At 41.6% G+C, this 25,654-nt stretch overlaps 2 protein-coding genes across 6 annotated transcripts in view; one reads left to right on the top strand and one right to left on the bottom strand.

Annotated features, from left to right (window-relative positions):
• The window catches only part of plxnb3 (plexin B3), a 115,132-nt gene extending 100,810 nt beyond the window's left edge, over positions 1-14,322 (top strand). For 2 of the 3 annotated variants that reach the window (XM_053625688.1, XM_053625687.1), the window contains exons 26-35: positions 1,402-1,561; positions 1,731-1,834; positions 2,269-2,365; positions 3,368-3,534; positions 5,110-5,270; positions 7,220-7,367; positions 7,593-7,657; positions 7,793-7,868; positions 9,431-9,505; positions 9,613-14,322. In XM_053625688.1, the coding sequence (XP_053481663.1) occupies positions 1,402-1,561; positions 1,731-1,834; positions 2,269-2,365; positions 3,368-3,534; positions 5,110-5,270; positions 7,220-7,367; positions 7,593-7,657; positions 7,793-7,868; positions 9,431-9,505; positions 9,613-9,717 (1,158 nt within the window). In that variant the 3' untranslated portion in view covers positions 9,718-14,322. The remainder of the gene's footprint in view (positions 1-1,401; positions 1,562-1,730; positions 1,835-2,268; positions 2,366-3,367; positions 3,535-5,109; positions 5,271-7,219; positions 7,368-7,592; positions 7,658-7,792; positions 7,869-9,430; positions 9,506-9,612) is intronic. The other variant, XM_053625689.1, reaches the window with a different exon arrangement.
• Positions 14,323-15,024: 702 nt separating this feature from the next.
• On the bottom strand, positions 15,025-25,460 carry LOC128608177 (plexin-B1-like). 3 transcript variants are annotated; one of them, XM_053625696.1, is made up of 7 exons: positions 24,755-25,460; positions 20,088-21,197; positions 19,375-19,554; positions 17,700-17,828; positions 16,594-16,694; positions 16,271-16,382; positions 15,025-15,648 (listed from the first exon to the last, which is right to left on the bottom strand). In XM_053625696.1, exons 2-7 carry the CDS (start codon positions 21,177-21,179, stop codon positions 15,616-15,618), a joined length of 1,647 nt encoding a protein of 548 aa, XP_053481671.1. In that variant the 5' UTR covers positions 21,180-21,197; positions 24,755-25,460; the 3' UTR covers positions 15,025-15,615. The 3 variants fall into 3 exon arrangements, with proteins under 3 accessions (XP_053481671.1, XP_053481669.1, XP_053481670.1); XM_053625694.1 differs by having other exon boundaries at positions 15,025-16,382; XM_053625695.1 differs by lacking the exon at positions 24,755-25,460 and having other exon boundaries at positions 15,025-16,382; positions 20,088-21,786.
• Positions 25,461-25,654: the final 194 nt, after the last annotated feature.

Genomic DNA, 25,654 nt, shown 5'->3' with positions numbered 1-25,654 from the left:
TCTGTTGTTCTTCTGATAGAATTGTATCGCCGTGCGCTTTCCGTAACACCGGATTTCCTCCGAAGGCTTAAAACAATGGCCGTGTCTAGATGTATAGAACGGGTTGCGTCAGGAAGAAAGAAGATAACAGCCGTTTCTCACCAAACGATTAACGATCCCGTATGGATTGGCTTTTTAAGAGAGTCTGGGCTATAGAGATACTGGAGAACATTCATCCGTTATTCAATACTTCGGGGTTTGGTTTTTTGTGTTTGTTTTTTTTTTTTAAATCTTTGCATGTCTTTGTTTTTTTTCACCTGATACTTCAAAAAACTTCTTCTTTTTTTTTTTTAAATGATTAAACCCTTCCACAAGAGTGCAAACTTGTCAAAGTGTGCAGGGATTTGTGCGTTTCTGTAAGTCACACAAAATCTCGGCGGAAAATCTGTGTTCGTTTCAAATAAGACAAGTGTTCTAGCGTCACGAGGGAAGCCTATCATATTTCAGAATGCAAATGCAGGCAAAGCATCGCGTACTTTATTAGGGGTGAACTGATGAGGAGATTTGGATCTATGCGTTGATTTTAAAATGCAACGAATGAGATTAATCGAGTCAGTAATTGATTCTAAATTCATTATTATTGTTAAAAAAAAAAAAAAAAAGAATCAGACTGTCGTGTAAAAAAATTATGAATGTTTTTAAACTGATCTCTAAATATAGGCAATGTGATTCGTCCCTAACTCTCATACTTTTAAAATAATCGTTATCCACATCATCATCATTGACAACTTGAAGGTGGATTCTGAACAGAAATTCCGAACAAAGTTAAATCGAATCACATCAGATGCAGTGGGATCATCAACGCCTTACGAATCGGAAGCCTATCGTATCCTGTGGAAGCCTGAGGTTTACAACTACAGTGTTTTTATTATTTCACGTTTCAAGCTAGGAACAAGATCATGCAGCACATTATGCTTGTTGTATTGTGAATAGCCTCTCCACACACTACCGTTGTCCGGCCAGTCTGACTAACATGACAGTATGTAGGATCCGCGGCTCTGCTGCATTCCGCTGTTAAAAGAGCTTGAAACTGAAATTTTAATAATATTAATCTGACAGTTTAAACGATTAATATATATCCCAGAAATGAATTTATACGCACAGAACTACATTATAAACAACAGTCTAATTATTTCATTTTCCTCAATTATAAAATTCTCCCACGACCCCAAAGGCGAATCTCGACTCAGGTGATCCCACGTGCGGTCGTGACTCCAGCGTTGACAACCTGTGGTCTAGACGGTTATAAGTTTTATATTCGGAGAACTCCGGTGCAATTTTGGGGCCGTTTTCTTTTAAGCCTCGTGTATAAGAGATTTGGTTTTTCATGACGGTAAATGTGCGCCTGTGTTGTTTCCTCAGACTCTGACCGTGCTGGTGAAGAGTGGAGTAGAAGTCCAGCCGTGTCCTATTAAGGTTCTGGACATTGACACCATCACCCAGGTGAAAGACAAGATCCTGGACCAGATCTACAAAGGAGCTCCATTTTCTCAGAGGCCCTCAGCCGATTCACTGGACCTCGGTACGGCGCGGTCGAAAACGAGGAATTATATACAAACCATTTATGTTCCACTGTTGGTTCCTTTCTCTGGAGCTTTTTTTTGTGTGTGTGTGTGTGTGTTCATTTGCAGGCTGCACGGGTGACCATAATGTAGGTTATTAACGCTTTCATTTGCGTTTCACGTTAACAGAGTGGCGATCGGGGCAAGCAGGTCACCTGACCCTGTCTGATGATGATGTCACAGGCATAGTGCACGGTCACTGGAAGAGGCTCAACACTTTGCAGCACTACAAGGTGTGTTACAGCTCACGTTGCTCCTGAGTGTGTAATTATGGGTTTGTAGAGTGCTTATATACAGACACTTTTTTTTTTTTTTTTTTTTTTTTTTTTAAGAAATGCATTAAATTCAAAAAAATTCTTTAGCAATTATAGCATTTTCTCTTTTCTGTGCATCTCTTGAAGTGAACAGACATGCAAGGGGAATTTAATTATGTAAAACGATCAATAAGATAGTCTAGCATTGCATTGGATTTTCCACCGTGAGGACATGGCGTTGAGTCAGCCCGGAAATCTGCCAGCTTCTGTTTTCCTTCACTATTAATTAGAGTTTAAAAGCCCATTCACGGCATGTAGGAAATGTCAGCATTACTACAGGGCGGTGTAATTCATGTACTCTGTTGTGTCTGATCTTATCTGATGCCCTCATTCCATCTCTCCCGTATCCTCAGGTGCCAGATGGAGCCACGGTGGCTCTCATCCCTCGTTCAAGTGCCGGTGTCACGGGCATTAATCAGATCTTCCAAACCGGAGAAAGTAAGCTTCATGGTAAATAAAAAAAAGTGATGGCTGCTCTGGTCCAGTCTTGCGTTGCTGCAAAGCTGCTAAATTATAAACGTAGAAGCTTTATCGGCTGCAGGGTTAGATTAGCTCGGAGTTAAAAAGTTCGATTCTCCCATGTCCTTCAGTTCAGAAGACGTTTTTTTCTCCATAGTGAAGAATAACTGGCAGCTTGTAGCTGCACTCTTAAGTAGTCTTTAAATGTTTACTGAAACGAAGAAGCTAAATTTTAGACTAAATTTTATTTAAATCGCTAAATTAGAGAAAGACTCTACCATGAAACACATTAAATATGTTTAATATTAAAATAGTTGCGATTTCAAAAATGAGCGGTAACGACCGGGTTTAACTGTTAGCTCCGAAAACAAAAGACCGATTTGGAGAAATCCAGTGTTGACGTAGTGAAGACAGCAAACAAATTCAGCGCAGCTATACGAGGCACGGTAGAGACTCGGCTCGGCTAGTTAGCGATCTATGAGGTGACGAGCGAGATGGCGTTGGTGGTGGTATTAGCATGAAAGTTGTAGCTTTGTGTATAGAGCGTATAGATGAGGAGGTGAAAGAGCTGAGCTAGACACACTGAAGGACTAAAGAACCACTGTGTCGCTCTTTTTCGATAGAGATGAAGCCAGGGCTAAAACCCACTGGCACCACAATCAGCAGGTAGTGGGACGGCATTGTGGGTAACGTAGGAAACCGGTAACCAAAGAAGTTTAAAGTAAAATCAACTTCATTACAAAATGCTTTTCGGACGCCATTGAAGATCACGTGTTGATCATAAATATTAATATGCGAGTCATTCAGGATATATTTGTCCTTAATAATAAATTAGAGCAGCCATCACAGGACCGTTAGAGTAGAAATTTTGTAATGCTGCATGCAGTATAGAGGGAATATCCACACTTCAACTACATGCTGTTTTCCGGCTTCAACCTGTTCACTCAGCTGCTCTTGTTTCCCGTGTTTTTTTTTTTGTTTCGGTTGTTCCAGAGACACCCATGTTAGAGGGGGAGGAAGACGAGGGTCTCCGTCTGTGGCACCTCGTGAAGTCGAGCGAGGACCCCGAAATCCCCAAACACAGAAAAAGCAGCATGAGAGAGCGAGAACGTGCCAAAGCCATCCCCGAGATCTATCTCACAAGGCTGCTCTCAATGAAGGTAGCTCACTGTTTAGAATGAAAATGTCCTTTAATAATAGGGGTGACACGATGCATCGCAAATGTTCGATTCACGGCGTAAGAATCAGCATTCTATTCATTTTGCATCTGACGCAGTTGCACTGTTTGAACACCAGAGGTCCCAATCTGCGCAACCTATTGAGTTGAAATAAATAGAGAGAGCATGCCGGGACTGACACGCATTATACGGTATACGATTACACGATGACGTTATAAAAAAGAGCCCTTCGGTAGCTTTCAAACAACACCAGCCCCACTCCACTGCGATCTACAGTGCCCGAGAAAGAGGTTGCTTAACGCGGTCATTTTAGCCGACTTTGGAGCTCTATTTCAGGTTCAAGTGATGCCTCAAGCTCTGTTGCGGCGCTTATCATATTTCAGTCGATCGTTTTCAAAAAAATGTGTGTTTTGCGTTGTTTATGATTCACTGATGAAAAAGGAATCTTTTCAGTCATAACTTCAAATTGTGTTCACAATATTCTGAGAATTGAATTGAACCGAATCAAGAAGCCAGTATCACGGATTGAATCAAATTGTGACCTGAGGGTATCATTACACCCCTATCGAATAAGGTTTCCTTCACCTGTATTACCCTCTGTTCACACTAGCAGCAATGTTTGTTCATCTCACATCACCCAGATCGCTATGCAGTGGTCCCTAGTATGTGCTCCTGCTGGTTTCCATGGTTTCGCTAATAGCACTTAGCTACCAGCTACTTAGTACAGGCCATTTTCACATAGGTGAACTTGTTTGTTATAGGTTTTTTTTTTTTTCTATCTATCAGCAAAGACCAGTCTGACTCCAGTTTCTCAAACTTCACAATCTTTTCTTAGTATTTTTATCATTCCCAACAATAAAGTAATGAACTTGTAATCATCTTTGCAATCCGTCCATGTATTAATGCATGAAAACTCACCCGGGAGCTCTACAATTTTTTTTTTTTTTTTTTGTCAAGCATCATTTGTTTTATTTTACATCCAGCTACGTTTGAAAACGAGGCATCCTGAGCCCCACTGTCCTCACTCCCACTGATCACTCCCCACATTGCTCCGGTTCTCATTTGCATGAGGAGAAGCTGCTTTTAGCTATTATGCTGCTCATAGCTGGAGCTAACTTCCAGAAGACCGAAAATCCATCTATTTTTAAGTCAGTTCTCTTATGCCTTTAGATGAGAACTCAGGGCAAGCATTGCGCTGCACTTTGTATTGTATTTTATTTTCTAATTTACGTCGTAGTGCATCCCTTTTCTTTCACTTTCTTTTGAACTTTATCCTGCTGTTTTATCGAATCTCTTATGCTTAATGAATTTTACTTTGGTTTTATTCTATTATCTGCTCATCTCTCCTCAGCGTGAACTGAGTCACCAGTTGCTAAAGCTTCTGTTGCTTTAAATCTGCATCTGTCAGGGAAAAGAAATGACTTCCTAACACTTTGTCACATCACCAGTGCCGGTGTGAACACGGGGTTGCGTCACTCGGTATTGCTGTCAGTGTCACTGTCAGTTTATTCACTGCTGCATTGCGGTATGTGTGTGTGTGTGTGTGTGTGTGTTCAGGGAACTCTGCAGAAGTTTGTGGACGACGTGTTTGTAGCTATCCTGAGCACCAAGCGGCCACCCCCAATTGCCGTCAGGTTTTTCTTCGACTTCCTGGATGACATGGCAGAGAAGCACGGCATCGATGACCCAGAGACCGTACACATATGGAAAACGAACAGGTATACACTACAATGTCTGTACACCATTAAAACGACACGAGTTTCAGAGATATGTGTTTGATTTTGTGAACAAAGGTGATGCTGTGCTTGTTCATTACAGCCTAGTGTTTCTGAAACAAACTAATTAGACAGGGGGAAAGAGGACAGGGAGGAGATTCTGGGGGCATAGGTGCAGCTCCTAATATGTGTTGCATATTCTTTACAGATATCTTAGCTATGACAGATATGACAAATGACAGATAAGACGGATATTAGAAACAACATCGACTATTTATATATGCTGCACCTGCATCAGCTCAACTGTTAGGGCCTCTTGGTATCTACCGTCTATCTCGCTGCATCCCAATTCGCCCACTATCCGTCCTGAATAGTATCTGAGATTAGAATTAGTGTGTCCCAAATCGTATTATATTGAAACTGGTATCCCAAAGGTATACCCGGATGGTCTACTATTTCTGGTAGATGTTCAAAGCGTGGATCCGTGGATACTTTTTCGGCTAATGTTGCCCACAACTCCTCGCGCGAGGGAGGGGGAATTTTGTGACGGTTTTGCTTTGCCGAATTCAAGAATGCATTTTAGAGAGGCGTAAATGAAATGTGGAAAAATAACTCAAGGGAATGGTAAATTAAATTGCATAGTATAAATGATGTAAGGAATAATGAACGAAGTAAAGCTGAAACGCTACGCGGAGGTGTTTACGGTGACGGTGTGTGTAACTAGGCAACGACGTTACGTGACGTATGACGTATGTGTGTTAGTATGTCCTTGTAGTACTTGCATACTTTTTTACTACACACTCAGAAGTATGTACTTTTCCCTCACAAAAAGTACTTTTAGTGCATGGTATAAGTAGGAGAATTTGGGATGCAATTCTGTCTCTCTCTTTCTCTCACTCTCTCTGTCCCACACCTCTCTTTCTCACTCTCTCCCCTGACTCTGAGCTGTGATAATGTCAACACCAGACAGGAAACAAGGTGTTGTGTTTTCTCTGAACAGATTAGCAAATGAAATGCATTATTTTAATAAGGCGAGATATACTTGGGCTTTCGTCAACATGCACCACTGCTCGTAGAAGGGTTGTCTTCATTTCTGCAATTTTCTACTATTTTATAGTAATAATAATAATAATGAAGAAGAAGAAAAAATAAATTAATACTATGAAATAACACGTATGGAATTACGCAGTGACGAAGGAAACGTGTTAAACAAATCAAAACATTAGACAACCAGGAGGCCTTAAAGGGATAGTTCACCCAAAAATGAAAATTCTGTCATCAATTACTCACCCTCATGTCGTTTCACACCTATAAAACTTTCGTTCATCTTCGGAACACAAATGAAGACATTTATAATGAAACCTGGGCGATTCCCGTCCCTGCATTTACAGTCCAGTAACCAAAACTTTCAAGCTCCAAAAAGTTCATAAAGGCATCGTAAAAGTAATCCATCTGACTCCAGTGGTTTAATCCCAATTTTATGAAGCGATACGAATGCTTCGTGTGAGCAAAAACAAATTAAAATGAAGATCTCCGACGCGTTGACGAGAGAACCACGACGAGAGAAGTCCATGTTTGGGTGATCTATCCCTTTAAGTTCTTAAAAAGGCTGAGCTCTTGTTGGCTGTTTCTGAATGAAATTTTAAAATGAATACTACTTATTTGGAGGGGGGAATCTTTTAATAAATAAAAATAACAACGTGTCTTAAGTAGCAAATAACGTTTTATTCGGAAATCAGTTTATACATAGCCGTTAAGTTCACCGTTTACATTTGTCATAGAAACAATTTCAACCATAAGCCTTTATCCAAATGTCTTTATGACAGGTAAAATCCGTATATTCGGTCTAGCGTGTCCAAACTTTTGTCTGGTCGTGTACATGTGGTATTGACTGCAGCCTTTATCTCTGTTAATCAGTCATTAATTTTACCCATTCCTATTCCCATCTCCAGCTTACCTCTGCGATTCTGGGTGAACATCCTAAAGAACCCTCAGTTTGTGTTTGACGTGCAAGTAACAGACAGCGTAGATGCCGTCCTGTCCGTCATCGCTCAGACTTTCATCGATTCCTGCACCACCTCCGAGCACAAAGTGGGACGGGTCAGTAAACTAATTAACCCCCCGAATGCTGGGTCAGTGTTCATTAACCATGTGACCTCCTTCCTCGCTGACCTTGTAGTGGACCATGATGGCTGAGCGAGCATGCTCAGAGAGACAGCGGGATGACGGAGCATGTCAAACACTGCATGTTTTCAGTTCTGCTGTATTAACAGTGGCTTTGAGAACGGGCGAGGGTAACGTGTGCTTTGTTTTGTCACGGTTTAGGATTCCCCTGTGAACAAGCTCCTGTATGCCAGAGAAATTCCACGATACAAGCAGCTGGTGGAGAGGTGAGGCTTTCACAGCATACACGAGCACAATGCAGCTTTTCCAGTATTCACAGACAGGCATGCAGAGACTCTGGCCAATAACACACTCGTTATCAGTGCAGCACTGTTACATTATGTGGTGTGTTTGTGCTGCAGGTACTACAGTGATATTCACAGTGCTGCTTCAGGATGCTATCAGGAGATGAACTCCATGCTCACCGAGTTATCCGGGGTGAGTTATAACACTTACCGCAGCATATTACACCAATTCACAATTCAATTTCCAATCTGCAAAGTAACATTTGAATTGTTTAAGGCAATGTAGGGAATAAAACACTTGGTGGTGTGATGTTATAGGAAAATAATCAGCCGTGTGATGTAGGGATGTCACGATACCAAAAATCTAGTAGTTGGTACCGATACCACCAAAAGTACACGATACTCGATACCACACAGTCAATACCACAGTGTGGTATAAAATATATATATATATATATATATATATATATATATTTTTTTTTTAAATAAAACAAACTCCTGGAGGACATCCTCCTCTGGCTAATACTGACAGAGAGAGAGAGAGAGAGAGGGATATTTTACTTATCAAACACTAAGGTGCACTAAACGCACGCACACTTACACACACACCTTATACCCTGAATGCAAGCATTAGTTTAAATTCACTGATATGGTGGCAGGCCAAAAAGATTTATTAAAAGCATGAACATTTGAATAATTATTAGTGACATTAGGCTATATTTATCTGACAGGACACGGGCGGAATGGCGATGCATGGTGGCCCATTCGGAGGTAGTTTATAACACTGCAATGTGTTAGCGTCGTTAACAAATAACTGGCTATCGCTAACATTACATGGAGCGTAACGTTAGCTGGTTTCACGGCCACAATGCCAGCTACCTCAAACAAACATAATATAGGGACCGTCATTTAGGTGCTTTGCTAAATTCCAGGTGTTTCCTCGCTTTGTTTGAAATGAAGGATAGCATCGGTTGCACACCGGGAACCAGCTACCTTTCCTCTCAACGAGCTTTCCTCTCTCTGCCTCTCAACGAGTGGAGCTAAACTTGTCGCCATTTCTGTAATTTTTCCCGTATGCTTGTAAGCGTTCTTCTTCTTCTTCTTCTTCTTTACCACTTGTGGACCGACTAAAACACTTATGTGTATTTGCTGCCCCCTTCAGTTCTGGAAGAATTGCAACCTTGCTACTGTCATTACCAACGGTACCAAAGCTACTGCAGAAAATTAGTGTGATTAGTAACTTTTATTAACCACCCTAAAGTTGAATATCTACCACGTCAAATAGCCAACAATTTAAATTTATAGTTATTACATTTAATGTTTCTGAAACAAGTTATCACTTATGTTATAGCAGCTATAAGCAGTCATTCTATATGCATAAGCAGCCTCTATTTTATTTTATTTTTTTAGCTTGTCGTGTTACCAAGAAACTCCTTTCCCGTGTTGTAAAACTATAAGTTACAGCTTGTGCCTGTGACTGTTCCAAAACACTGACAGTGGAGACTCCTTCCTCATTACAGAAAACTTTTTCAAATCTGTTCATGTGGCGCAAGACCGCGTGCAAGTCGTTACTATGGAAACGAGACCGCATTAGTGTTTAACGCGTACGTTAACAACTGTGCATAAAAACTGCCAATCAACACCTTCCGACCAATCAGAAATGAGAATTCACCTTTGCTGCGGTATAAAGATGAATAAATGATGAGCTCTACGTGTATTTGAAGCAAAACGTACATTGCTTTTGTGTGGTTTCAGAGCTTTGCTTCAGAGATGAACAGCTTGGTGGCTCTGCACGAGGTTTATAAATACATCAACAAATACTATGATCAGGTCAGTACCAAAGAAACGCGCCTTATGTGTATGTTCTTGTGTAAATAATTTATAAAGTGTATTTATGATTGCATGTGTGTGTGTGTGTGTGTGTGCTGTGAATGCAGATCATCATGGCTCTAGAGGAAGATCCTGCAGGCCAGAAAATGCAATTAGCCTACCGGCTACAGCAGGTCGCCGCCCTGGTGGAGAACAAAGTCACTGACCTTTGAACTTTGAACCTTTGACCCCTCACCCAACGGAGGAGAGTCTTTGATCAGCTTGGCACGGCTGATGGCAGCCAGCTCGGTGCTGCGTGAAATCCCATCGAGCTGAGAAATCCGATTCCCCCACCCCTTCACCTGCACCCCCACTTCCTGCTTCAGCCTTCGGGGAGGTCTTAAGAAAAGAGAAAAGAATTGAGTGAGGCTGAAGCGTCAGCTATTAAGCAGGTTTTTATCACAGAGAGTGTGAGATTTAAAAAAAAAAAAAAAAAAAAGAAAGAAAAAGCACATATAGCCATTTTCATCTGCTAAGCACATCGAACTGTTTTTCTGCTAACGTCACACGCTATTCAGTGCTCGTACGACACGTCCGATGCGTGAACGTGACTTCACGTACGTGTCCGACTCTGCGTAGCTTCATGTAACCTAGCATTCGCGTGATTTTTGTTTTTCGGTTTTGCAGTCTGGAATATTAATGAATCGGGTTCGTAGATTAGCGATTATTAACGACAAACTCGTTCGTATCAAATGATAAATCACAAGCACAAGTGCCATAACAAGTGCAAAACTAGCACGTTTTATTACAGCACAAGGTGTGTGTGTGTGTGTGTGTGTGTGTGTGTCAGAGAGCAGCTGTGTGTATACGTGTAGGCGTGACGTGTTTTGTTTTTTCTCTTTCGGACGACGTCATTTCAACGTTTAGCTTCGTTTAGACGATTTGTGTGTGAACGAATGAACGCACTCGTAGGGTATCGGACTGAATGAAGCGCTTTTTTAAAAAATATATATATTTATATGAGATACCCATAATAACAAAGCAGCAGCGGAATATTTGCGCAACAACAAGACGCTCAAGAGATGTTACAGTATAGAAGGGTTAATCATATTTACATCGCGATCGTTAATACTTCCGTTAATTAAACATAACCGAGCGCGATATCCGTAAGCTCAGTTAAAGATAGATCGTCGGGTAATACGGAATTTAAACGTACAACGCGTTAAACTGATCAATAATCTACAATGTACAACAAAACTATTTTGTTCTGAATAATTATGTCAAATAATCGTGAGGTCAGTATTGAAATATTGAAAATAATCGTGATGATCAATTTTACCCTGGCCGATTCTTTGCTGCTGACTTCGATGAAAAGATCAAAATAATTCCACTTACTGAAGCCTTAGCACAGATTTAACCGTTTTTTTTTTTTTTTATGTGACAAAACGACGAAACTGGATTAGGGACATTCTGTAGGTGGGGTGTGGAGGCGTTTCTAGACGAGCGGATTTGGCGGTAAGGGCGGAGTCGGCGTGGAAGCCGTGTGGACGCTGAATAGAAGAAACTAACTTATTTTTACTGTAAATAGCACTTATTTATACAAGATTACCAAACGTGCCTTGTTTGTAACCTTTAATAATGATTACCGGTTCCAGTATACAAGCTTGACGTTATTTGCCAAATAGAGAGGAGGAAAGTGCCACAGGATTTGAAAAGACAAAAAGCTGGCCTGGACAGATTCGGCTATTCATACCACTTCTGACGTTTTTAGTTGTTGTTGTTGTTGTTGTTGTTGTTGTGGAGAAACGTGTTTGTTGTTGGAAGTTTCTGTCTCAGGATCACAGCTGCCCTTCTCAGTAATTTCAGTATTGCTAAATGCTTTCCAGTGCGCTTCAGTGTACACTGTTCTGAAGTGCGCAATCTTCAGGCTCATAATTTTTTTTTTTCTCTGTGACGCTTGTGTAAATAGAAAAGGTGAAATTTCTCGGTTTGTTTTTTTTTTTTTTTTTTTTTTTTTTTTTGCCTGTAGCACTTTGTGTTGACACTTTTTGTCTTTTCAGTCGCTTTATAAATGTTTGCTAATGTGTCTCCTGATCGCTTGAATGGGGTGTGTGTGGTGTGTACCTTCGTTCAACCACTCTTGTGTACAGTGAAAAAATGCTGGGCGCCAAACCAACCCAAACACCCCCCCCCCCCAACCCCAAAAAAAAAACCACACACACACACCTATATGTATATACTGTCATATTAAACGAGCTGTTTGTCATTTTTAACACCACTTATTGGTTCCGATTACATATTTATAGTAAAAAAAATTCTGAATTAAAAATTGACTAGCCGTTCCCTTTCCCTTTATCGACCCTGACCCCTTATACCGAAATTACAGGCGCTTCTTATTTCTTTAAAGGCGCGTCCGCGTTTCCTCTCATTGCTTCCTTTTGAACCTTTTCAAGAAGGTGGAGAAGGGAGGCAAGTAATGGAAAGAGATAAAAAGGTGATGCACGTGTATCGCACATGCCTTTTAGTCTAAACATGATTTTTCGGTTTTTAAAGCAATTATGTTAATTGATGCTTAGTTCATGCAAGGATTTGATTTGTACCCATTGTTTATCTCCCCCGACCCCGGTTTTCTCCTTAATTTGCTCCCACCCACTACCCAGCTAAACGCTCCTCTGTTATACGACAGCTACGGTATGAACCGAAGAGAGTGAAGGCTAACACGTGCTTCAAAACCGCTGCTCCTGCTGCATCACGGGGCCGCGTAACACACTCGGCGGAAAGCACTGTCCGCCCTCTTCCACATACATGAGCTCACAGACGCCCATGACTGGCTCGTGCCACTGTGATTAACAGGGGAGAGAGAGTAATCGTTTTGTTTTTTGAATTTGTTTTATTCTCCTTATGTTACACTCTACAACAAACTATACTTCTGGACAGGAAACACCTGTGTATCGTCGCTTTAGAAGTCTTCGGAACTGATATAAGGTATATCGAGGTGGTGGACTCGATCGCCCGACGGACGAACCAAGGAGGCGTCGGCGTCGAGTAGAGTTCTATGAAGCGACCTGTATACGCCTTACAGGTTACCTTTTTATAGAAAAGACATGGAGCTTTCTTCCAGCTGGGGGCGGAGCTACTTTTCAGACCGGACAAATGTAAAAAGATGGCTACAACGAAGAAACTAGCCACACCCACTGCATGGCAACGCTACGAACCACAATTTTTGGTTTTTTTTTTTTAATAAGGTATTTTATTTTCAAATGCTTACAAACTGCACCTTTGTTACAAGGAACTAGCGAATCAAATAATAGTTCCTACTTTAGAAGATTGTGGGGTTTTTTTTAAAAAACACAAAAAATTAAAAAAATAAAATAAAATTGTGAGTTGATATTTATTTAGCATATATAATTTAGAAATATCAGGGTTGCTGAACGTAATACTAGAGTACATGCAGAAGGATTGGGTGAATATTCATTTGTTTATACAGTACATGTGCGTTCGCCTGAAATTTGAATGTTTGGCTTCTCAGTGTAGTCTTAATTATTAGAGACGTGTGCATGCATGAGGTTTTTTTTTTTTTTTTTTTAACTGAGCGCATGATGCTTGTGTCTGTGGTTCACAACCGGCCCGATCGGACAACGTGTGTATGTATAAGCAAGCCCCTGTGTACGGCGACCTCCAGTCTGTGGCCCTCCAGTAAAACACACTTTTCCCCAACAGAAGAAAAGAAAAAAAAAAGACTGACTGCTGAACTCTTTTTCTCACTGTACAGTCTGTGACACTGTGTCTTGCCAAATGTGCAGTACTTTTACTGTATTTTACTCATCACGTGACACCAGAGGGACAGTCGATCGATTGTCGATCGAATGGTGTTTGTGGAGCGACTCGCCATATTTTACACACTTTTTTTTATACGAAGGGGGAAAAAAAAAAAAGAAAATGAGGTAATTTTCTAAAGGAATCAGGGTTAAAAGAAAGCTTCGGCCCGTTGTAAACTTCGATTCTCTTTTGTATTTGTATTGAATATAGTTTGCTAACAGTTGTGTATATGTGCCTGTAAATATCACGAAGGAAAAAAAATTTGTTTGACTCGGATACTTTTCTCCGTCGAAGAGAAATTAAGAGCCAAAAATAATCACTGAAATGAATGAAATCACAATTTGTATGAGAAATTAAAAAAAAAAAAATAAAGTTATAATTTTAACAGAGGAACTGGCGGTGCTGTTTATTGTTATTTCTTTTCTCCTTTTTTTTTCTCTTCCATTTATTCATCTTCACTGTGCTTTATCCTTGTCAGGGTCACAGTGGGTGCCAGATTGGTATTTACTCATCACAGGGCGCCATGCACACACACGATCACATAGGCATAGCGGAAATTCAGAGTCAACAATCCACCTAATAGCGTGTTTTGGACAGTGAAGAAGACCCAGAGGAAACTCACAGACATGAGGGAAAACAGGTGGATCTTTTAGAGTCAATCCCAGGACCCTGGAGTGGATAACGTTGGCGATTCATGGCTCCCGGGAATCTCGGTCTGCCGCGTCCTAAAAACATGTCAGTAGGTGGATTTTCTACTTTAAACTGTAACGTTTGAGTGAACGAGGCCCTGTGGGTTCCCACCTCACACCCAGTGTTTCCAGGATAAGCTACAGCGATCCTGAGACTGATAAAGTGATTATTTGAGAGATGAATGATGAGTGATTTGACCAGGCCTGTTCTCGTATATGGTTTACATGCTCCTGTTTCAATGTTCTGATTTAGCTGCAGTAATTTCACACTCCTTTGTTTTTCACTCTTTACTTACTTTGCAAGAGTGAAACATGCACTAGCCCCCTCTGCTGCATATGAAAACTTCCACTGCATTCCTTTCACATATTTGATTAGTCATTGTGTCAGAATTTAGTCAGACGTTGCACTGAGGATGGATAGATGGATGGATGTGTATATGACCTGTCCATCCATCTGTCTATCTATCTTAATGACTAGAGCATTGGCAGAATATATTACTGCTACAGATAAATAGATCCAAACATCCATGAATCATAATGACAGATGGGTAGGTGGATGGATGGATGGATGGATGGATGGGATCATCTGTCATTGCTCTTGTTACTGTAGATGGATGGGAGGGTGGACAGATGGTTGCATGTGTATATCTGGAGCAGTGGGGCGGACTGTCATTTCACTTTTCATTATGATGGATGGATGGATGAGTATGATCTGTCATTGCTCTTGTCATTAGGATGGATGGATGGATGAGTATGATACGTCATTGCTCTTGTCATTATGATGGATTTCATTCGGACACCGCTAGCGAGCTAGTTAGCTTAGCCACCTGTACGTCTTTTATTTCGTCGCGATAAACTGACAAATGATGATTAAAGACACGGATAAATATTTATGCACATTTACCCGAACTCCCCGTTTGTTCAGGCAACATTACAGGACGCCTGTATATAGAGGGGAGCCAATTAGAGCTCGTCTTTGCTTCGTCTAGAGTAAGTGAGCCAATCAGATTGCTTGTTGGGTGGGACAAAACCTGAGCGTAAACATTACACACGTGAATACATGTGAGCACCACATCACCACGTTCTACTTGTCACGTCCCTTAGATGTTGGCTAGTGGTAAACGTTTAACGTTTAAAAGGGGTGTGTGGGTGGCTAGCAGCGTGCAGGGAGGCAGTAACCGAAAGAAGAAAACAGACCAAAATCCACTCAAACCTTTATTCCTAATATAACAAGGTGACAAGAAACCCATATTTACAGTATTTACAAAGAACATATAATCCCACAAAATTGTGATCTCGAATTTGAATCTATACTATTACTATATACACCTATGCTAATCGATACTATTGCTTTACTATTACTTCACTATACTATACTATACTATTAGTTACTGTATATTACTATGGATAAGCATACAGTATATCACTGTATATTCTTTTGGATAAATTGATGAATCCTACTAATAAACTCTTCAGCTTTCTCGTGTGCTTTCCTGTTTCCAGGCGCAGTGACGGCTGTAGCAGTCTTTCCGTGATGCTTCTTTGGACTTTCACAGTGGCGATGGTCGTGCTTCTTTCCTTACGTTGCCTTGTTTTCCGCTGATTCTCTCTTGGGCAAAGGTTTTAACTGCCTTCAGGAATCTCCTGCACACAAAACTTAAGAGACAGCGGTACACAACAGCACTCAGAGCAGGTAAACAGCGACTGGCTGCGTTCAGTGGCACACTTAGCTTCATTCATTTCTACAAAAGTCCCTGCTGTGTTAAAAGGCACCCTGCTATTTCCCCGTCAGACTCGTCCATCACAATTTCCCCAACAAACGCATTAATATCATGAACTACCACCGTACTGTGTAAAAGCTTCAGCATTAACGAAATCCCAGCATAGACGAAACAACTAGAGTGGTACGTTCCCCCTTTGGGGGTTCGTTTTAAATCCTGTGATTCTTTGCAACATGAGAACTGCGCTAGCAATAACACTTTGTGCAGCACACAACCGCTAACGTCTCTCAGGAATAACGAAAATACAAAACCAACCCAACAAATTAGCAGCAGAATCTCTAAACACACCACAAACATTTCAATATAAACACATTTAACGTGCTCCGGTGTGGAGTTCTCCCTTAAGATTATTTAAAGGATGTTTTGCTCAGACTGGCGTCATTCAGGAGTGATGTTAAAAAATATATATATATATATATATATAGACACGTGAGTGAACGCTAGGCTAACACGCTGAACTAACATGTGATCCTATGAGCTGCGGTGCGAGTGTGTACCTGTGTCTGCTCCTCCCGGCTCTGGATGGACACACACTGCCGATCACGACCGTAACTCCAGAGCCAGTGGTGAGGCTGGGAATGCCGGGCACACTCTAGCTTCCGAGTACACCTGAAACACACACGGTGATGTGCAAAAGGGATCACATCAATATGGCTGTATGGATTGTACAGAATCCATTATGCATTATGGATAAATACTGCATTTTGGAGAGCAACAGAGTGGAGAGGTGGAAAAAAAGAGCCGTGACGGGTGAAAGAGAAGGAACAGGAGGATGATATGAGAAAAGAGGAGAGGGGTAGAGAAAAGACAGGAATCTCACCTGCCCTCTAGTGAGCACCATCCGCAGTAGGGGTCTCGGACAGAGAGGCATGAATGACAGTCTGAATGCCTCTCACACTGAGCTACTGGTAAACGCGTTACCTAGGAAACACACACACACACACACACACACACACACTACTATGACTCTGACTCTCTCAATGTCAACTAAGCAAGTCATAATTGTTTTATATATTTTTTTTATATATATATATATAGAAGGTTCACGAGACAAGTTAGATCTTTTAATAAGACAACAACAACAAACAACAACAGCTTTTCGTGCTACCGAGAGACCAGTAAGCACAAAGTCCTCTGCCTTGAAGACTTCGAGACTGTTGTCTGACACTGGAGACTCCTTCCATAAATGTTAAATAAACGTTTCCTAATAGAAAGCTTAACGATATCAAATATCACACAATTCCTTGTTAACTAAGTTTTAGTGATTAAAGCTGGGTTCACATAAGCAATAAATGGGAAGATTCTTTTTGTTGCTCATATGAGGGGAAACATCAGTCTCCTGTAACCATGGCGATGCGGTTATCACTGAATATACACCAAGCAGCCATAACATTAAAACCACCTGCCTAATTTTGTGTACGTCCGCCTTGTGCCACCAAAACTGATTGTGTAATGACACGATGTCAACTGTTACTTAATTAATATACTGTATTTAATATGTTAAATATATTTTAAATGGGTCATTCACCAACTTAAATTTTTGTTACGCATTTTTAAAGCTTAATAGCAACTTTTTAGTTAGTAAATTGGGGGGAGGGGTCTATACTGTACAAGCCTAACTAAAAGTGATTTTTTTTTTTTTTTCCTGTTGTAACTTGTAAACACTGGCAGTGCTTTTTAAGAAAGATTTTGTATGTGTACCTGTGGTCAGCGGCTGTAAGTGGGTCAGAACTCCCACAGGATCGCGTGTAATATACGGAGTAAACACGGCGAGTGTGTACACAGCCCAGGGCCAGCAACATCACTCACACACTGGCAATAACTGCAACTCACCTCTATTACTTACTGCTGTTTGGAGCCGTGCGTGCGTGTGTGTGTGTGTGTGTGTGTGTGTGTGTGTGTGTGTGTGTGTTTAGCTGAACGTACCTTCCTCTCAGTCATGATGTAAACACTGCGTAAGGTGGAGTCCAGCAAGAGGTCAGGGTTAACGGAGCTCTGAGGGTCCACCATCACCGAGTCATACTGAGAACCTGAACCATTCACGTGAACAAAGACCTGCACACACACACACACACACACACATGGTCACGTACTTAGCATTAAATGATTCGTACACCTTTCTGTTCACTACAGGTTCCTTTGTTCATTCGGTCCGGTTGCTTGTCACCCTTTTGCATCTTGGGGGAAGTCACACTGACATCACAACTTTCATATCTCACCAACAAAAGTCACATGAAGCTCCACAGTGCCTGTGTACTCGGTGTGTCTCAGAGGACTATAACAGGAAACTGACTCAGTGTTTCATGATCATGATAACGAGTCTTTATTTATCACATATACATTACAGCACTGTGAAATTCTTTTCTTCGCATACCCCAGCATGTTACGAGGTTGGGGTCAGAGCGCAGGGTCAGCCATGATACAGCCCCTGGAGCAGAGAGGGTTTCTCAAGGGCCCAACAGTGGCAGCCTTGAACCCCTGACCTTCTGATCAGTAACCCAGAGCCTTAACCCCTGACATAAATAGAGATTTATTAACATGGGAAGTACTGACCAAGGTTGCATTCATTTCTGCATAAAATAAATCTGATGAAATTCTTTTCTGAGGAACTGAGTGTGCAGACTGGTCAAAATGTGCAAATAGTGGTTTTGATGCATTCATTTTTAAGGAAAAATAAAAATGCTCGTTGGAAAAATTGATCTAGCATTGAACATGTGGCAGGCGAGTGAAGGCCTTGGAATAATCAGGTTCTCTCTGAGAAATATTTAATATACCGAGCCTAAAGACTTTACCCTGAATAAGCCGACGCAGATATGAATTTTCCGACTTTCTTCAGGAACACTCTACTAGTACTGTGTAGGGTACTAGTACCCTTTGCTCTCAGAACAGCCTCACTTCTACGTGGCATGGAGTCCACAAGATGCTGGAAACGTTCCTTTGAGATTCTGCTCCATGTTGACGTGATTGCATCGCTCACTTGCTGGAGATTTTTCAGGTGCACGTTCATGCTGTGAATCTCCTGTTCTACCACGTCCCAATGGTGATCTATTGGATTCGGATCCGGTGACTGGATCCAGGCCGCTGAAGAACACTGAACTCACTGTTGTGTTCATGAAACCAGTTTGAGACAAGTTTTGCTCTATGACATGGTGCTGGTATGGTATCGTGCTGAAAGTATCCATTAGAAGATGGGAAAATTGCGGCCTTAAACGGATGCACACGGTCAGCAACAATACTCAAATAAGCTGTGGGATGATTGATTGGTATTAATGAAAACATTTCCCACACCATAACAACACCTCCACCAGTCTGGACTGGGCAGGTTGGGTCCAGGGATTCATTCTGTCTGTCCCAAATTCTGATCCTACCATCTGTAAGCCTCAGCTTCATCAGACCAGGGTACATTTTTCCATTCTTCTGATCCAGTCTGGCCGTTCTCCGTTGACCCTCTCTCATCAACAAGGCGTTTCCTTCCGCATAACTGCCGCCCACTGGATGGTTTTTTTGCGTGTATATCCAGTGGCATTCCAAATTTTTTATAATGAATCTGGCACATCAAATCAGTCATGCACTGACACAAGAACACACCACAGTTCAGTACCTTAAGTAGTTGTCCACTCTTGTCCCCCAGGAGTGCAATGGTGTGGCCAGCCTCGGTTGCTACAGCGACAGCGGTGAGTTGAGATGACCAGGTGATGGTGGGCGTGGCTTGGAGGGGCACTGCACTGGCGATGGGGCTAGGGGTGTGTTCACCTCCGCATGGGTATTCCTTCACAGATTCCTATACACACACACACACACACACACAGTGACACGACGCACAGAGTTGATTTAGTGGTTTTGCATCTCACTACACTGGAAATACCTTACACTGCAGCAGTACGAGTGAGGTTGTACTAGATTTGTTCGTGTGTGTGTGTGTGAGTGGAGTTCTCTTACCAAGGGTGCCAATATAAGTAGAGGGCACTGTAAGTATATGCTTCACAAACACACTCTTCAAAGTATTGCCAACTGCATAGTTCGTGTAGGTTCTGAGCCTGGTTATTTCTTTGACTGCTTTACAGGACCTTTGACCTTTGCTTGTGTTTTGGATTCTTTTAGTCACTGTTTTAGCCTTGTTTTAAATGTTTCATTTTTTTTGTACCAGAACATCGAGTTCTTTAGTCTCTCAACCTTTCATAAGATGAAAGTGTTTTTATTGAGGCTTTTATTGAAATCTTCATTTCCCGCCATATTTAAATATTATTACAGCATAGACTATTAGCACATAATGTAACACGACATGTAAGACAGTAACGTTTAGCGATGACTCACCGGAGGAAGCTTGAGGCACTTGGAGGAGACTTCGTATGCGATGTAGGCCTCCTGCTCTTTGTCTCCTTTTCCTTCCTGTGTGTAGCACAGAAACTGTGCCCGCTCCAGCGCCTGATCCAGCTTCTCCATGCTGTACACGCACAGAGCCGAGCGCCCCGTGGGCGCGGGCGTCGACGCCTGCCCTGCCGCCATGGCGACAAACATGGTGGCTTTTCCGAGGAAAGTTCCCATGGCGACCGCCTGTGCCAGGTTGTAGCCCCCTGTGCAGCTCAGTGGTACCTCCACGTACGAGTAAAAGCTGGGGTCTCCGGCGCAGAGGCGTGATATGTATGTCTGATAAGCGCGTGTTTTCAGTGTATCGCGGCGTGAGAACAGGAAGTAAATGTGTGTACCATGATGAAACGCCTTCACAAATTGGTGGTTGTACTCAGACATCCAGCCTCCTATAGGAAAACCAAAATATGAAAATGCAAGTGAGGACTGCTCAAGGTGCCGCAATGTGAATGGAGACATTCTATTCCCATTGGTGTAGCTTTGTCCCACAACCATGAAGTGTTTGCTCTTGTGCTCGGTGAGCACGGCCACGGTGGAGACACGAGGGTCGTTGGCAGCTACGTACTGAGTGTCCACGGGGTTGGCCGTGTGGTACAGCACCTGGGAAACGTTGGCCAGGCTGCGCTTCTCGCAGATGCCTTGCAGCACCGTGCCGCACACAATCAGGCGCTGTGCTTGTGACCCTTCCTGTTTCTCCAGCAGCAGTAGCTGGTTGGTGTTGTCAGTTTGGCGTGCCTGGCTGCAGTCTTTAGGCTCAATCGGGGGCAAACAGTCGGGGCTGTCCAGCGTGGGGCCAGTTTTGCCCCATGAGATGAGCTGGAGGTCTGGAGAGAGGTGGTAGAGCGCGTTAACCGCACCTACGTACACGTAGCCCGAGCTGGAGTCCAGTAAGAGGTGGTTAAGGCGCGAGTCGTGGAGGGAGATGAAGGTCGGGGGGTTGGTGCGGGCAAAAAGGGGCAGTGGGGGAAACAGCAGGAACAGCACCAAGGGCCACCAGCAGATGGCGTGGAGGAGCAGCAGGGGACCAGCAGCCGGCATGGCACCCCCTTACCTGTTCTATAAGAGAAAAAGAGAGGAAACAAGATAGTTGGAGAAGAACAGAGTGAATAAAAGAGAGAAAAAGAGGGAAATAAAGACAGTAGTTAGGTTAACACAAACACACCAGATATAGCATCTGCACAAAGCCTCATTGCAATCAAACTGATCTTCCTGTCACCATCAGACGGACAGCACTGGACGCCAGCTCTGACCTGGCATCCCTCTCGGCTAGCCTCAATCAAACTGCCGCCTTTTGGACAGAAAAACTCAAAACAACACCAAAGATACTTCATGTTAAATGCTAAATTACACTTGACCCATGTTGCTAGCTGGCGCTTCTTGAATATTTATAACCCAGTCAAATGTGTGTATATTATCACCAGACTTTCAGGTGTAAAGTAAGGGCACCTGAAACAAGACAAATCAGTAGCTTCAAAAGGAGATGCCATTATATGTCAGGCCTGCTTGGGATGCAAATTTTATTAATTTATGTGAAAACTCAAAACATTATTTTATTCCAAAAGAGAAAAAAAAAACAGTATCAAACGACACCGAGTGAGAGAAAAAAAAAGAAGGAGAGTGAGAGAGGCATGGGAGGGGAGAGGAGTCATCTTTAATTCATTTAGGAGCAGCAGAAGTCTTGGGGGCCTGCTGCTGCTTCTGCTGCTTCTGCTGTATGAAAGATGAGAGAGTGGAGTTAGCGAGGTCGATCAGTATGCACAACGTTTTACCTCCTCTTCAAACGCTAGTCAGATTAGCCACTTCTTTGCAAGATTGTAGAGACACGTTGTCTATAAGACACGAAGGCGAACATGGTTAAAAGGCTTGAGAAAGCTTCGTGCAAAGCAGGACAGTGGTTTGAGAAGATTCTGCAAAGATTCCTGGACATCTGATGGATTTGCGCTAAGTTCAAACAGGCAAACTGACCGACTTAAATACATCTAACATCGATAAGTTTAATAAGTTTATCATGAATATAAAATATTCGTAGTGATTAAAGAAATAAAGTGGAGAACAAAAACAAAACAACAGGAAATTCTATATTATGTTAAAATGTTATCAAGTTAAGTAAGGGCTATGGGTTATACTTAAGTATTTCACAAAGGAAAACGTAAACATGAGTCATGCTCGCAGAGCTGGTACATATTACCCCAACTAAAAAGTGACTAATGTTAATAATGAAGTAAGAAGAGGGGCACGTTTGGCTTAGTTTTAATTTTATAATGCTGCAATCATTGGTGGCACGGTGGCTAAGTGGTTAGTTTATTTGCCTCGCTCCTCCAGGGTTGGGGGTTTGAATCCCACCTCCGGCCTCTGTGTGCACAGAGTTTGTATGTTCTTCCCATGCTTCAGGGGTTTCCTCCAGGTACTCCGGTTTCCTCCCCCAGTCCAAAGACATGCATTGTACTCTGATTGCCATTGTCCATAGTCTGTGATTGGATGTGTGTGTGTGATTGTGCCCTGCGATGGGTTGGCACCCCATCCAGGGTGTCACCTCCCTCGTGCCCCAAGTCCCCTGAGATAGGCTCCAGGCTCCCCGCAACCATGTGAAGGATAAGCGGTATGGAAAATGGATGGATGGCCAATAAATGACCAGAGGCAAGGCATCTCCATAGAAAAGACACAAAACAAGGAAATGAGGTAGGTAGTACTCACAGAGCGACTATTATCATCACCAGAACAAAAATGTGAATAAAACAAATTCCACCTACAAATAAGAGGCAAAACATAATCTAACAAATCTTCATAGCTTATAGACGGCCTCTTGAAGTAGTTGTCAGCTCTTCTGCCTTTTCACACTTTCTCAAGTTGCAAACAAAAGGAAATCTTTTGCCTGTAAACTAACATCCGGAGCGTATTCCAGTTTTTAAAATAAAAAAAACAGGTTTCTCACTAATGCACTTGTCCTGAGGCCATAGCTTAAACCATAACATAGTCCAAATTGCACCTTTAAACTGGGAAAACCCAGAGTCTCTCCCTTCAGAACCCAGTGTGTCTCAGTGGAAGATTTCAATTCAACAGAATTAACAGTTAATAAAAGTGTTCCACAGGGATCTATTTTAGCACCAAATTTTATTTTCAAGTGATATAAATGACATAGGTCGAGGGATAAATTCAGCTAGAGTACGCTTGTACGCTGATGACACAGTTATTTTCACACTCGCACCCTCTTTGAATCAAGCCATTGAGCTTCTGCAAGATTCTTTCTTGTCATTGCAAACCTTCATTGTCAAAATTAAAATAGGTTTTTAAGCTCTAAAAAAAAAAACAAAAAAAATATACGCTCTTCACTCGTTGTCGCACTAAAGTAATTGTTCCACATATTTTAACGTTAGAAAGGGTTTGTATAGAAAAGAGTGAATTGTTATCAATATTTAGGCATATGGCTTGATGAAAAATTGGGTTTTAACGCACGTTAGGATTTCCTTTTTCGTTTAAAGAACTGTTTTTTCTTTGGAAGCCAGAAAGAGAATCGTACAAAGCTCTTTCCTTTCAGTGTTGGATTAGGGTGATATGATTTATATGTATGAGACTTTATCCTCATTAAATCCTCATGTTGCATTAGGCTTTATAACGGGCGTCTCCTCACACACTCATCATCGTACCTTGTATGAATCTGTTGGCTGGTCCTTCTTGTATCAAAGGAGAAAAAAAAATACACATTTACATTTACATTTATTCATTTAACAGACGCTGTTTATCCAAAGCGACTTCCAAATGAGGAAATACAAGCAAAATGCTGTTCTACCTGCTGTCGTTTACTGCCAAGGCATTGTTAGCTGCAGTCTTTTATCTTATCACACCTGTAACTATAGCACTAGATCTACTACAAGAATTTCATAATTTTATATTACTAACACTCCCGTCTTTAAATATTTTAAAAATAATCTTTTACAGACCAACCTGAAGGAAACATGTACTTGTTTTAAGTAATCTTTGACCTGCGGTCATATGAGTGTTGGATAGCCTATCATTTTATTTATGCGTCATTTGTTTTATGAGTTGCATTTTATGTGTTTGTTAAATAGTTTTTTATTTTTATTTTTATTTATGTGAAACTATTTGTGCTGCCTTTTTTGGCCAGGACTCCCTGTAAGAAGGGATTTTATATCTCAATGGCGACTATCCTGGTCAAATAAAGGATAGATAGATAGATAGATAGATAGATAGATAGATAAATAAATAGATAAATAAATAAATAAATAAAGTGAGCGGTTTTAAAGGGAAATGTCAAAGCTAAAACACCTGGACGGGTCTGAATGGACAGGAAGAAGCCGGAAAAAAACTTTTACTAACACACAAAATAATAATAATAATAATAATAATACTAAACACTTCGGGGTTAAAAGTACATACTGTACATAGTACTTCCTGTAACTAATGGCAACAAGATGACCAGAAAATCCCGTTTTTGTCAGGATTTTCACATTTAAACCGCACCAAACTAAGCCATATTATTCATAGAGAGAGTTTAAAAGGTCATGAGCTAACTGTGGTAATAACGGTAATAACGGAAATAACGGTAACGTTCAAATTTAAAACAGAACCGTCCTCGCGCGCACAGCACTACTTACTTTATTACTTCACCACCCCCGAGTTTTCAGTCCCTTCAACAGTGTAGGATAGAGAGGGTCGTCTTTTTAATATTTTTATTTTCAAAATTCCAAAAAGTAAACGTTTAAGAATAAAACCGGAAGTCCGACAGGGCGCACAAACCACATCAACACAGCAACTTGCGGCTGAGATCAAAGCCACAGCAGCACCCCAAGCCGAACCTCCTCTCCTGTGTGTGGGCGGAGCTTCCACCAAGAAATAGATCGGTATGCAAATGAATATTCAATTATCTCAAACAGCCACGCCCACCATCCTCCTGGGAGACTCCCTCCCTGACTTTTCATAACTGGCACGATTCTGTGTTCTCTGTTTTATTTCTCCTGAGATTTAAGAACGAAGTGCGAACTGATTTTGTGGGATTTTAAAGGCTCCTGCTGATTTATCATCAAGTTATTTATTCTCTATTTATCCTTTTTATTTCAAATGTCCAGGGGTATCAGGGCGGTAACCAGGATCAACATTTTAGTGAGGTCCACATTACAGAAATGTGTAGAGGGAGAGGTTTAATTACAGAGAGGTGTGAGGCGAGCGTGCTAACCACGTGTTTCTTGAACAGTTTATTTTTATTTTAGTTTATTCAGATGAGAGAGGATTGGTGGTGCAAAGGGTAGTCTTGCCACTTCACATCTCCAAGGTCAGGGGTTCGATCCTGAACTCGGGTTACTGCCTTCTTCTTCTTCTTCTTTTGTTTACTGGCAGTTGGCAGACCAGCTTTTGGTGCATTACCACCACCAACTGAACTGGAGTGTGGAGCATCGATGGGATATTAAATTATTACTCTACATAATAAATAAATAAATAAACAAACAAATAAATAAATAATAGAGGGGAAAAATACAAATAAAAATTATATTCTTGCC

The sequence above is a fragment of the Ictalurus furcatus genome, chromosome 5, assembly GCF_023375685.1.
Source record: "Ictalurus furcatus strain D&B chromosome 5, Billie_1.0, whole genome shotgun sequence".
Taxonomy (NCBI): Eukaryota; Metazoa; Chordata; class Actinopteri; order Siluriformes; family Ictaluridae; genus Ictalurus; species Ictalurus furcatus.
Note: the sequence above shows the minus strand (reverse complement) of the source record. Positions and strands in the feature narration are given on the sequence as shown.